Source organism: Cornus florida, unplaced genomic scaffold (assembly GCF_030987335.1).
Source record: "Cornus florida cultivar Cherokee Brave unplaced genomic scaffold, ASM3098733v1 CherokeeBrave_3.0.0_Hap2_Chr06, whole genome shotgun sequence".
NCBI classification, from domain to species: Eukaryota; Viridiplantae; Streptophyta; class Magnoliopsida; order Cornales; family Cornaceae; genus Cornus; species Cornus florida.
Window position 1 is genome coordinate 95471888 of NW_026775576.1, and position 14120 is coordinate 95486007.

General features: G+C 33.6%; 1 protein-coding gene across 1 annotated transcript; it reads left to right on the top strand.

The window, feature by feature from the left end:
- Positions 1-6269: 6269 nt before the first annotated feature.
- On the top strand, positions 6270-11561 carry LOC132313054 (probable E3 ubiquitin-protein ligase LOG2). Its single transcript, XM_059811669.1, has 3 exons — positions 6270-7266; positions 9859-10357; positions 11153-11561. The coding sequence occupies exons 1-3, from the start codon at positions 6791-6793 to the stop codon at positions 11267-11269; spliced, it is 1092 nt and encodes a 363-aa protein (XP_059667652.1). The 5' UTR covers positions 6270-6790; the 3' UTR covers positions 11270-11561.
- Positions 11562-14120: the final 2559 nt, after the last annotated feature.

Genomic DNA, 14120 nt, shown 5'->3' on the forward strand with positions numbered 1-14120 from the left:
TGAGACAATAATTCATGCTTTATCTTTTCGGTAAATATTGTAGTCTTTTTTTTTTTTTTTTTTTTGGAGCTTTTTTTAATTTAGCTAAATTACAGGCATCTTGAAGACCTGAACTAATTGTCTAACTTCTCTAAGCAAGAAATATTCGTGGAAGAAACAAAATTCAAGTAAAGCCACACATTATGAGTCACAAGTACACTACATATTATGTGTCCGTGTAATCTTATCAAGCTACATGAATTTTGTAAATTGAAATAATTAGTCCTACAAAGTTTTACTTGACCCATCATTGAACTTCAATTCTACGTTACAGTTTTAAGTAATAGACAATCAAAATGAATTGGGTGTTAGGGCTGAAGTTTGTAAGTACATAAAACCACCAACCATACCCAATTTCATGTTTAATTGTCCACAAACTCATTCGTCGACCAACACTTCCCAACTTTTTGATTTTTCACTTTTTTACTTTTTTGGGGCATAAATGAAAAGGTACTTCAGGTTTTAGAATGGCAAATCTGTTGGAAACTTGGTGTTGATGGAGTAAATCAAAATTGGAGAGGGTTGTACTAAGCTTTTGAGATGGGTCCACATCAAATTGCCTTCCGCTTTCAGAGTAGATCAATGTTGCACATTTGTGTTGCGAAATTAAATAAAAATTAAATCAAACACGTGCAATAAGAACATATATATTTTTACTTAGTTCATCTAAAATTAAAACTCTATCTAAGAGTTACAGGAATTTTACTATAGTGAACAAAATAATACTAGATACAAAGAGTTCAGAACTTAACAAGTGTAAAAATTACCAAAATACCAAGTAAATTTTGGCCAATTTACTTGCTCAAAATCGTTTCCGACCGGAAATTGAATCCAAAGTGAGACATTTGATTGAGGCCAAAGTGGGTTTGTCTCACATTGAAAGTTGGAGAAAGAATTATTGTGTTTATATATGCCTGGCGCTTGGATTTGGGTCCCTAATGGATACTGGCCCAACAACCCATCCAAACATAAATCAAATAGAATATGGAAACTTGTACCCACAAAGGTCACTTAAAACCATCGACTCCCAGCAATAGAAATTATGAATTAGGCACTAATGCACTCACACTCCATAATCTAAAACAATAATGAGTAGATAGACTCTATTTAATTTTTAATGTAATCTAAATAAACAACTCAAGCATTATATAATTGTTGCATAAGTATCATGTAAGAATTTGAGGCCTCATAACCGAGGACGATGATGATCACATGGACTCAATTCGTTGAAAGGAAACCATGATCATGAATTTGCCCAATCAAGTGATTTGACACCTTTTAATAGCTGAAAAAATATCAATGTCCTACCATGGAGGTTCATGGATATGGTAGGAATTTTCAGGTAGCCAATCTCATCAAATATATCTATATATGAGATATTATAATAAAAGCACTTTCAATTACAGTCCTACACTACCCTTGCATATTTCTTATTCAATGTAGTATTTACAGTATTTATTAGGGGTATAAGTGGAATTTCATGCTCTCATTGAATTCACACCTATATAGTTGTTCGACTTGCTACAACATGGAACAGGCCATGTGGGGAAGATATGGCTGAGGAGTACACGTGTGGAGCATATAAAATGTATATGGAAAAATGATCAAATTTTCAAGAAAAACTTGATGATGCAACTATATGACTAAAATGCCCTCCTAGACCTTTCTACATGCTCCAATTTAATAAAATAAAATTTTAACAGAAATTTTTACTTGGGTTTCATATAATCACTCTTGTGCACTTGTTCTGTCGCGCAAGAAGCTGACTCATACAAGATTCAAACAACAGTAATCTCCATATATATATTTGAATGCATATCACATTCTTACCTTTAAAGTTTTAATTTACTTCAAATATGTCCCTCCGATATTTAAATAATAGTTTGACTAAATCGTCATTATATATACATTTACATATTATTTAAAAATGCATCATTTTATAAAATGATGGAAATGGTTATTTAGTACATGACGGGTGCGATACGTATTGTAAGCATATTATAAGGATATTTTTTTCGCTTTATAAAATATTGTTGTTTTGAATCTTTTAATCTTAACTATTATTGAGAACGTAATTTTATCGCGATTTGAATAGTATGATAACGGTAGGTAATTGAACACCCATTTATTAGTTTTTTTTTTTAATTTTTTTTTTTCAATAAAGATTAAATACTCATTTGTTGTTGTTGTTGTTGTTGTTGTGTGTGTGTGTGTGTATATATATATATATATATATATATTTGTGAAAATTTATTGCAAATTCTAAAGTTTCAAAAATTAAATGCATATTGCTTTTATATAATGCATAAGAATCTTTAATTTAATTTTTTAATTATATATTTAATGAAAACTGATAACTATATTAAAATTTAATTAGGAATAATTTTTTTTTTTTTATAATTATAAAAGGAACCAAAATTTTCATTCCATATGATATAGTGTACATTAATCTGACAATTGTGACAATAATTTTTTTTTTTTAAGAGAGATAATATACTGTTAACGGAAATATATGGAGATGATTTTTTTTTTTCCCGAAAAGGTGAGAAAATCTTTAAAAGTAAGTTAAAAATAGTTAATATACACATAACACCCCTATACTATGAGATAATTAGCATATACACTTCAGTTAATGTACACATAACACCCCTATACTATGAGATAATTAGCATATACACTTCCTTGGACATTTTCGGAAGAATAAAAAAGCAAAACGGATATTACAACATTATTTTATATTAAATTTATGATTCAATGTGTTTTCGCATAATTTTAAAAGAATATGGGTGTTTGTAGCACACCTTTTCAAATACGGTGAAAATGTTACACAAAGTATATATTAGAAGCATTTTCTACACTTAATCTATATATAGAGAGAGTCCTGATCTCTTACTCCCCATGGAGTAAGAAAATTAATCCACACTTTCTATATAGACCGTTAGATTAAATCTAACGGTCATTTTTCAAACCCACCTAAGTCTTTCCTTTTAACAAAAACCATTCTCATCCAATTTTTAGTTTCTATATTTAATTTTACCATTATCCCTTACTATAACAATAAAATGTAATTATCAACTTTCTCTCCATTTCTTTGTGCATGGCTGAATTTGAATCCATGGACAGAAGTGACAAATGATTTCTCTTCATGGATAAGGTTGTGAGAAGAGTTTTACCCTCTTTTTTTTTTCGGTTACCTTATTGTTTTTGAGGTGGATTCTACAGTTTCACTATAGTCCGTACATCATCATCATCCAATGATCAAACTCACAAATTCAATAATGAATTTCACCAAATGCCCAACTTCAAATTGAAATAAAAAGAATTTTTGTTCAAACTTTAAATGAAATTTTCTTCAATTTCAATTCCAATTAATCAATTTGATATTCCAAAATGCAATATTACAGTATATTTGTTGGTAAATTTACTTATACTAGAGAAGTATATTATAGTTGCAAAATTGATGTTTCTTAGAAAAATGATAAAATATTATACTGTTGTTGCAAAATTGATGTTTCTTAGAAAAATGCTATAATATCATATTGTTGTTGCAAAATTGAAAGATACAAGTATTGTTTTTGTTTCAAAGAAATATCTAAATAAAAACAAATTTTTAGTAAAATATACTGGTATTATTTTTTTTCAAAGGTTGATATTTTTATTTTGATAATTACCTTTTATTGTTATAGTAGGTGGTAATGGTAAAACTAAATATAAAAACTAAAAATAGGGTGAGAATGGTTTTGTGTTAAAAGGAAAGGTCATAGGTGGGTTTGAAAAATGATGATTAAATTTAATCTAATAGTCTATATTAAAAGTGTGTATTAATTTTCTTACATCATAGGGAGCAAGAAATCAGGACTCTATATGAGATATATATACACACACACACAACATGAACATAAAATTTAAATGTCATATATGTTCAAGTTGAAAGTGATTTTACTTTGTGTAAATGTCAAAACTTTACAAAGTTTTTCATCCAAACATTCTGTATAGATGAGAGTAACTTCACTTCCATATTGAGAACTGAGACAATTTACAATTCCATTTGAGAGCTGAAGTAACTTCACTTCTTTGCTCATTTGACTTGGAAAAAGACAGGATATACTTGAAGCTAGCATATACTTCATTACATGCCTTCATGCCATTGGTATGATTGTGTATATTAGCAAAATCTCAATGCCTTGGTGTACTTGATATCTGTATTCACAAATTTTGGCCCTTTATGGATTTCTGTCAATTTTGTTGGATTGATGCTGGTAATTGGACTTTTGCTATGTAAATCAAAACCCACATATGTTCATGGTATGATTTGTGTGACTTGTTAATGACCAAACATTATGCCCCATATAGTATACTGACATTGTATACAAGATATTTCAGCGGGTTGTATTTATGTGATTGTCAGATGAATTTTGACGCGATAATGAACAAAAATTACGTTTATGTATGTGATGAAATTGACATTTTTATTTTTATTTTATTATTATTATTTTTATGTGAGCTTCATTGCTTTGTTGTTATGAGTTTCAAATAATATATTACTGTTGATGATAGACCTTTGTGTGATGAAGAGATTATTTTACATAGGTTGAGAATGTTGAAATCCGTATCTAAGGGGGATCCAAGTAATAAAAGGAATTTTAAGTTCAAGATTAAGAGAGGAAAGACGGTAATTAATACCCAAGCAACTCGAGCTCGTTGGTGACTATCGGTCAATGTATTACCGTCTGTCCCTTTAATGGCTGATTAATGCTCCTATTTATATTACCGTTCCTTTGGTCAACGCCCACTGGTCACAAGGGTAACCCTTCTCTTGCCCATAGGTTCAATGACCTTACCTGATGACAGATAGGACATTGGTAGGTGGCCCGAAGCGCTTTGCCCCTTGGTCCAAGGAGGTAATGGTGCTCCTCATTTAATGTGGGTATTGTCAAATGGTTCATGCATTTAATGCACCGTTTTCTTTTACCCGGAGCTCGACCTTGCACACCGAAACAAGAGATGAGGAACAAAGCTTCCTCGGAGTTCTGCCTTCTTAGTCCCGCGAGGCTCTATCCCGACCCTGCACCTCGAAGCCTCTTCTATTCGGGGGGGTGCTAGGGGTGAGAGTTTATTTTGTCCGAGATTCCATCTGCAGGAGGCTCCGAAGGAGGTAAAAGAAGTGGAACCCATCCAATTGGAGCAGGGTACCTCTACAAGAGAGTGAAGGGTGGCGACCCCTTCCTCGTTCAGTGAATTCAGTCATAGGACAAGTAATTCGAGATCACTTGATCCTTTTAATGGAATGCCAGATAAATATTGGCATACGGACCATGTGAGTCTTTTTTCCAAAAATGGAGAAGGTGTAGTGGCACCTTTATCAACAAATACAAATGAGGCTACAAGGAACTCCTATGTATAGGTAGTACAATTTTTCCCAAGGACTTATTTATTGAAGAAGATATATAGGTTTTTTTTTTCTTCCCAAAAATAAAGAAAAATAATGACCTTAAAGTCATAATTTTAAGGTTTTCAATCTAAAAAGTAAATATTTAAGTTGAAAAAGAGGGTAACACAATACGAAGTACAAAAGTGCAAGAAGCTTTTTTTCCACTGCTTGTTCTCACCCAAATAATTCAAGCTTTTTCATGTTCTCTCGTCATTTTTGGTTAAGACCATTAGTCAGAAAAGGTCAAAAAATATTTCTTCTTTTCAATCTAAGCAAATGTATAAATACATTCTTTCTTTTTGCAACAACATAGTAATTATACATAAAGAGGATATAAAACAAATTTTGATTAATGCTTCCTTTGCTCTTATATTTTAACAAATTTCAATAAAAATTTGTTCCCTTTGACAAAAAAATTATAGTATTGAATATTTAGATTAACCATAATGTAAGTATATATCATCCATCAATAAATATTCCCATTTTCAAATTACAACACATTCCATTGATAAGAGGGATCCATTACTTTCTATAGCATGTTTTTGTGTGCCCGCTTGTATAATTATATATCATATTTACAGATTATCTATATTTAATGGAAAAATTCTAGGATTAAATATTTATAAAACTAAAACTACACATCAGGATATATTGTTTCATCCAATAGTAATTTAGTAACCGAAACAAAAAAAATAAAAAGAAAAAGAAAATCTAGGACATTTTTGTCACTAAAATAATTTATTGGCTTCTAGTGCTTTAGAAAATAACAATAACAAAAACAAAAACAAAAACGGCTTTTGGCATATCTTCTCTCTCTAAACTTATTGATGGTATTGTGGGTGGAGCTTTACGCAACCCCATTACCAAACCATCATAAGATTCCTGTTCCACTTCCATACCTCTCTTCCCTTTTCCTCTTCCTTCTTATCTCTCCCTCCCTCTCTCTCTCTCTCTCTCTCTCTTATATCTCCGTCCTTCACATTACAATTTTCTCTCTCTACACTGATTTATTCACACATATTTGATCTTTCTATATCTATACAACTCCTCTATTGCTCTGAACATCAAACCTAGTCCTGGAAGAAACCCATATGCATTAATTTCCCACGAAATCTTAGAGGTCTTTTGTTCTTATCAATCTCTTCGTTCTTGGGTTTCGGTTGTCTTGGTTATTTATATACATCCATATAGTCATATACTATATATAGTGTATATACAGATGCCTTTTGCAGTATGTCAATTCAATTTTGTTTATGAAAGGTAGTTTTTTTTTTTAAACAATCTGGGTTGTTTTCGAAGTGTTTGAAGAGGTGAAATTAGATGGGTAATATCGGAAGTAGCAGCGGAAACGGTCGCCGGAGGCAAGGGAGCAGGCGCAGCCACCCTCCGCCACCGCCACCGCAGCAGCCTCCTGAAATCACGGCGAACCGGTATGTTTTCGCTGCTGCAACCCCTTATCCGTCCCAATATCCAAACCCGAATCCTCCTCCGTACTACCAGTACCCGGGTTATTACCCGCCGCCACCTCCGGCAATGCCCGTACCGTTGCCGGCTCCGTACGATCACCACCACCGTCCTCCGCCGCACATGGACCCTGCCCACGCGAATTGGGTCGGTGGGCGGTACCCTTACGGGCCGGTTATGCATCCCCCTGCCCCCTATGTGGAACATCAGAAGGCGGTGACCATTCGAAATGATGTTAATCTAAAGAAGGAGACTTTGCGGATGGAACCCGATGAGGAGAACCCCGGGCGGTTCCTTGTTGCTTTCACATTTGATGCCACGGTTGCGGGGAGGTATAGCTTTATGTGAATTTTGCTTGATCTTTATTAAAAAATGTCATAATTTATGCTTCAATTAGTATACAAGTATATCAAATCTAGTCATTTATTGTGTTGGATTATCAAAGTGATTTCACCTCTAGATGACGACTGTTGAATGTTTTTGTTTATTGAATTCTGAATTGAGGTCCTCTGTCCTTTTTTTTGTTTGTTTATTTTAGATTGTTGGGTATTTTGTATTCTATGAGGTGTTCTTTGACATAATCGTTGGTCATAGAGGGTATGAATCAAGTGATGATAAATGATGGGAGAGGCACACTTGCTGAAAATTGCTATGTAATCATTATTGCAACAAAAAGTTGATGAAGTTTCTCCTTTGTTAAGTGGCCACAAATTTTCTGTAGATTTTATAGTCTGTACTACAAATTGGATGTGAAGAAGCTAGATATATTGATGAATTCCATGTACTCTTTATGGTGTGGAAGTGGCTTTAGTGTAGATTTTACTTTAATTGGTGCAAGGTTGATAGACAATTATAATGTAAGGGTGTTTGTAAGGTTTCTAAATTGTGTTAATTTAGTAGTGCACCTTTGGCAGAAAAGGCTGGCTTAGGTTAAAGGTCAAATTAAGCCCGATGCAAGGTACGAAAGCCTTTTCTTTAAGCCTGAGCCCAACCTGACCTACTCAACATGAAATCCGGGATTTAAAATTTTGAGCTCTGGGTGCGCCAAAGTCTAGTGTTAAACATTATTAGGCCAGAAATTTAACTTCAATATGTGAATTATTCATGAATAACATCGATGGTACAGAAAGCTAGATATGGAGAGAGAAAGGGCAATGTATCACTTATCAAAAAAAGAAAAGAAAAAAGAAAGGGCAATGCGTCAATACTCGGATAGATTTCATCGAACAAGAGAATGACAAGTTCTTGCTTCTTGTTTTGTTTTCAAAAAGGCTTGTTTTGTCTTCAAGAATTGAAGTTGATCCCTACGCTTGAAATGTGGTAGGGCAAGTGAAGCAGAGATTGAACTGATGGTGATAGATGTGGTTGTGAGAGGGAGTCACACACGAAGTGGGGGAAAGCCAAAGCGGAGAAAAAGATGTTGTGCCTTGGATTTGGGAAATTGGTTTGGAGAATAAGTAATCATACTTTATCTTAGGGTTTGGAAATTTGTTATTTGTAAAAACGTAGTGGTAACTCATCTATTCAACTTTCAACTACTTGGGGCTGGCTTCATTAATTCTTTTTTTTCATTCTGCTCTATTTAAAACCATAGCCTGAATCAAATGACATGTTCTTTTATATTTCCTTACTAACTCAACCTATGCCAATTTTAGTCTTTCCTTTAGCATTGCTCTCATTGTGGACTGTCATTCTGTTAGCTCACACACTTGGTGGTCTTCTTCGGACACGTTCAAACCATCTTGGACCTACGTGTAAATTACAATAGTTGAGCAAAACATAATAGGACGTCTTGGCCTTGGGTTGTGAGAGGTGGCGCCTAGCTCTTGTTACCTTCTTTTTTCTTTTCTAAAATACAAACAATCTTTTGTCCTAGAACATCAATTGCCTTCAGGGTGTTAGAAGCTTTTTCAGAATGCCGTGGTGGATAATTTGGGAAGATAGAGAACTACATTGGAATTGATTTTGCTAGAATACTTTCTTGCCTGAATTTTAAGCAATTTGAGATGGGAAATATTCCAAAACGTTCCACATGAACTTAGTTGGTCAGGCAAAAAATATATATAGAGGCAAGGTTCTGTCCTGCAAATTGGAGAGTATTAAATGAAGGATTGTCCAACAAGGTGCAACGACTAAGAGGGATTAAATAAGGGAGGATGAGATTGGGAAAAGATGGTTCATCTGTCAATGTTTAAAATTTATTTCGGTTTATTTTTTACATTTTTTTGTGTACTCATCTTCTAGATATTTAACTCATCTTAATGTGCTTTATTGGACATGAGTTTTTTTATTGAAAGATAGTATATGAAATCCAATGTGCTTTACTGGACGATTTTTACATTATTTTTCTGGGAGTGGCTTGTGCTACTGTAAGAGCATTTTTGAAGTTCTACATGCTATTTTTGGATTTTTTTATTATTTCACTAATGTGCAATGTTGTATAACCATATGTGCCCCCTTTTTGTTTACCATGCGTCCTAAAGCGGTTTATGGATTATTGACGGTCAATTTAAAAAGAAAAAGGAAAAAAGGTCATATGGTGACAATTTTTTACCAATGTTTTAAATGGCACCTAGAATCATAGAACTTACTGTAGTCCAAGTATCTAAGAAGTTGGGAAAAATGAAGTTGATGGGATTGTGGGGAAACATTTGGTAAGTTATGGGCTAATGGATGGTGTGATTCTAAACAAAATGAATTATCCACAAGTTCAGATTTTGTTAATGAGTTGTTGCTTTTATATTAATGTAATTGTCACAGTTGTGCAAATAATTCTAAAAATTAGGTCTGTGCTTGGTCCACCATCACCATAATCTATTAATTGTGGTTACATTGTGTATTTATTTATTTTGAGAAACATTGTTCTTTTATTAAAAGATTTGAGTTTCACTTTACAATTTCCATTTTCATTGATCTTCAAACAGCATCACCATTATTTTCTTTGCAAAAGAGGGTGAAGACTGTAACCTAACTCCAATGAAGGAAAGCTTGCTTGCACCAGTGACGGTAAATTTCCAAGAAGGTTTGGGCCAGAAGTTCAGGCAACCCTCTGGAACTGGGATAGACTTCTCAATGTTTGATGAAACAGAGCTACTGAAAGAGGGTGACATGGATGTGTATCCTCTAGCGGTGAAGGCAGAGGCATCCCCAACGAACCAGAATGAATCAGCAGATGGAAACCAAGAGTCTGGAAACACAAATTCTCAGATAACTAAGGCAGTGTTCGAGAAGGAGAAAGGTGAATACCAGGTGAAGGTGGTGAAGCAAATATTATGGGTGACTGGAATGAGGTATGAGCTGCAGGAGATTTATGGGATTGGGAATTCTGTTGATAGTGACTTCGATGGGAATGATCCAGGGAAAGAATGCGTTATCTGTTTATCAGAACCTCGGGACACAACTGTGCTTCCCTGCCGCCACATGGTACAGTCTCTCTTTCTGTGTGTGTGTGTGTGTGTGATATGAGCAACAGGAATCTATCCTTACACCTAGCTTTTTCAATCTCAACACAAATTGCCTTTTGACAGTTTATTAGAAATGGCTTGGACCAACCTGTTGGATTTGGGTTCAGTTTGATTCCTAATTTGGATCTGTTATAAAGAGAACTTGGACTAAACACGGGTGAAGAGGCCAAACTTGGCTGATTTTGGGCCACCTTGTGCAGACTAGATAGTTCATGTTAATACCATTGGTTTCTAACTGTCAAAAGATTCAATATGATATAGAGTTTATTTTTGTTATAATCAAACATTTTGACTGATCAATCTAGGGGCTGATCCAATGATCTGTGATCTTCTCTCTAGTTCTGACAACTTTGATTTTTCAGTTATTCTATAATAATTGTCATCCTCCTTGAAATGCTGGGAATCTTTCTTTACGTGATTTAATTTGTGATGGTAGGATGTTGCAACAGTTTCAGGGTAACAGGTTTTAGAGGATCTTAGTCCATAAACATGAATTCTAACCTTAACAATCCCACCACCTATACTCCACTGACATGTAAGAGAAACATATATATTTCTGAACTGTCCATAATTTGTTTTGGTGTTAGCCTTTTTACCGGCTTATAATTCTCTTTTGTCACCAGATCGAGATTGACAAACGTCGTTTGTATCTCATTTACTTTAAGTGTTCGCAAACTAATGGTCATTTAGTTTACCTGAAATGAGACACTTGTCAGTAGACATATTTTTAATTTGGTTTCTTTTATTGGTGCAGTGTATGTGCAGCGGGTGTGCAAAGGTTTTGAGGTTCCAAACGAACCGCTGCCCAATTTGCAGGCAACCAGTTGAGAGGCTTTTGGAGATTAAGGTCAATAATGGACCTGATGAGTGAAGAAATGATGCATTCCTGCCACCATCGTGCTATATAAGTTCTTTCTTTTTTCTATTATTTTTCTTTTTGTTCTGCCCCAACAATCTTTTCACTTCACATTCCTAGTTTTCAGTATTCTGACAAAATCATAATGAGTATGCAGTTTGCATTGGATATGTTGTCCTTTTACTGGCTTGATTACAATGTTGTTAGCCAATACTTTGTATGTTTGTGCAAGTTCCTAATGACATTTCTTTTGAGTTGTCACTATTTAAAATGAAATATATAATGTATTGATTTGGTTTAAATATAAGAGTATTTAAAATCAACAACTTTAAGTGTATTTCTATTCTTCTTCTCAGCCCCTCACTGAAGAACTTTGTAGGCTATGTTGTATCGTTTCGAGTTCTTTATTTTCAAGTACATTCTTTCAAGAAAATATACGGAGGTTATGTTGGTCCGGCAATGAATTTATATATACAAACATGCCCACATAATTGTCGAATCTGATTCCAGAAATGAGTTAGTTATTGTCCTGATGCTTGGATGGAAATTTGGGAATGGTGAGCTTTGTGGTCTCTGCCTTAAGTCCGAAAGTCGGATGTATCGGGTTGTTTATATGAGTGGAAAATGACCTCTTAAATTTAGTCGAATATGTCACTCTTGGACTCTTTTGTCATTACACTAATAATAATGGTTGGAAAAACCACCAAGCGGTATCAGTAGGAGGGTTGGCTTTCCAAATCACCTCAGGTAACAGGAACCAAATGAAAGTTACACAATAATTGAAAGCATTATATATATACATAATATATATATATATATATAGGAATAGAAGTATATTTGCACAAGTTAGTGGATGAGGGTGCACGTTGTTGTATTTGAAATTCTGGTAATGCCTGTGGTTGATGAATTTGCATTAGAAAAATGTGGCCATTTCCGCCCATAAAGTTTTTCAGCAGTTAATCATAATCTAATAAATCATCAATTTTTGGTGAATTGTTACTAATTTCAGTGAAATGTGGCCCAAAGCATTTTGTTTTTCTTTATTCTTTTATTTTTATATGATAGTGGAGAGGGACTTTTGAGACTCCTTATCAACTAGGAGGAATCAAAAAAAAAAAAACTGTACCAGTAAACATTGTTGATAATAATATCTCGGTTTATGGAGCACCCCCCCTCTCTCTCTCTCTCTCTCACACACACACACACACACACACACTGAAGAAGTTTGGGGTTGATTTTGTCACCATAGAGAACTTTGAAATCCCAAGTTTCTAAATGATGAATATAAAATTTGTGAATGGTATTCGTTTCTCTTTCCTTAAGATGTGTTTGGACTATGTTCTCCGATTGTGAAAGGTTTATTTTTCTTTTCCTACCGATAGATTCACACACCAAGTGTTGAGTAACCAAACAATACCAAAAGAATCAAAACACTAGTCTTTTATCTCCATCCACAAACAGTATTCCACTCAATCAATAAAGACCAAGTCATCATCTTCATCCATTTTATATAACCATTTCCTTTCAGAAATGTCTCATCAAAACCCAAGTACTATAAATTCAACCACACAAAATAGACATCTGTATTAGTGAGTCAGAGCTTGCACATGTACTCTGTTTTGTTACAAGTTCTTGGTGAGTTAGGTTGACATACATTTATATTATGGTCATGACAATTGATAGCCAAGCAAATGAAATCAACAAAGAAATCAATATTGTATTAGCCCACTAACTCAAATTCTACTTTCCACTTTGACAATATTACACTTATAAAATTATTTTATAAGTTGGTCCCTTTATTTTCTCTCACCCCTTTCGAATTCGAGAATTTATATTTTTTATATTCTTGTACCTAAGATAAAGCCCTAGCGTTAAACAAATAAGTGATCAACATCATTCTTATAATTATTTTTATTATATAGTATCATTATAAAATCTTTCAATCCTATATATATATTTAAAAAAAAGTAATTAACATCAATTTTTATATGCTCCTCACATAGTGTACAACTTAAACTTAACAGATGCTTGTCTTAAGGACATAATAGCGTTGACAAGGATTCGAGAGGTAAGTCCTTGAGGTTTCGCTTTTGAATTGCACTCTTGATTTGAATGGTGCATGTGTTGTGAAGTCGATACATATACTCTAAAGAAAAAGAAAAAAAAAAAACTTAACGAATGCTTCCTCAAACTATATAGGATCAAGAACATGGAATATATTTTGTCATCAACCAAAATTTTAATTAAATCACATTTTATTATATCTTCCTTGACATAGTATTATATCATATTGACAAAATTATTGGTAATAGAAAAATACTTGGATAAATAGGGGAAAAAAGAGAATAATTTATAATTTAAGGAGAAATCGTAATCATTAGAAATATATAAATCTTTCGAACTTTATATCAGCCGCAAAAGCTCTGTGGTACTTAAATTGCACCAAACACATATGATTAAACTTGAATTTTGATATTATTTTTAAAAATTTTGAAGACTTAAACTCTCACTTTTTACTTTAAATAAGAGATGAAAAACCATTACGGCATGACGCCCTTGATAAAATAATTTAGAGAGGAAGTGTACAAACAGTGCAACCAACCACTTTGCTTCATTTGCTATTCCACTTCTCCAACCTTCTAAAATCCATCTTCCAAACAATTCACTAACTAAGAAAACTTGACATTAATCATATTATAGTAGTTGCGTTTATTCACTTAATACTTCAGGGAAAAAAAATCATTTATGGGTGATGTGTGTGTTTGTACAATGAAAAGCTGTTGTGTAGCTGTCCTTCCCATGACAACCACATGTTTAAAGTAAACTTCTGATAGCCTATGTTCACTTGTAAAATTCTGGTCTTTGT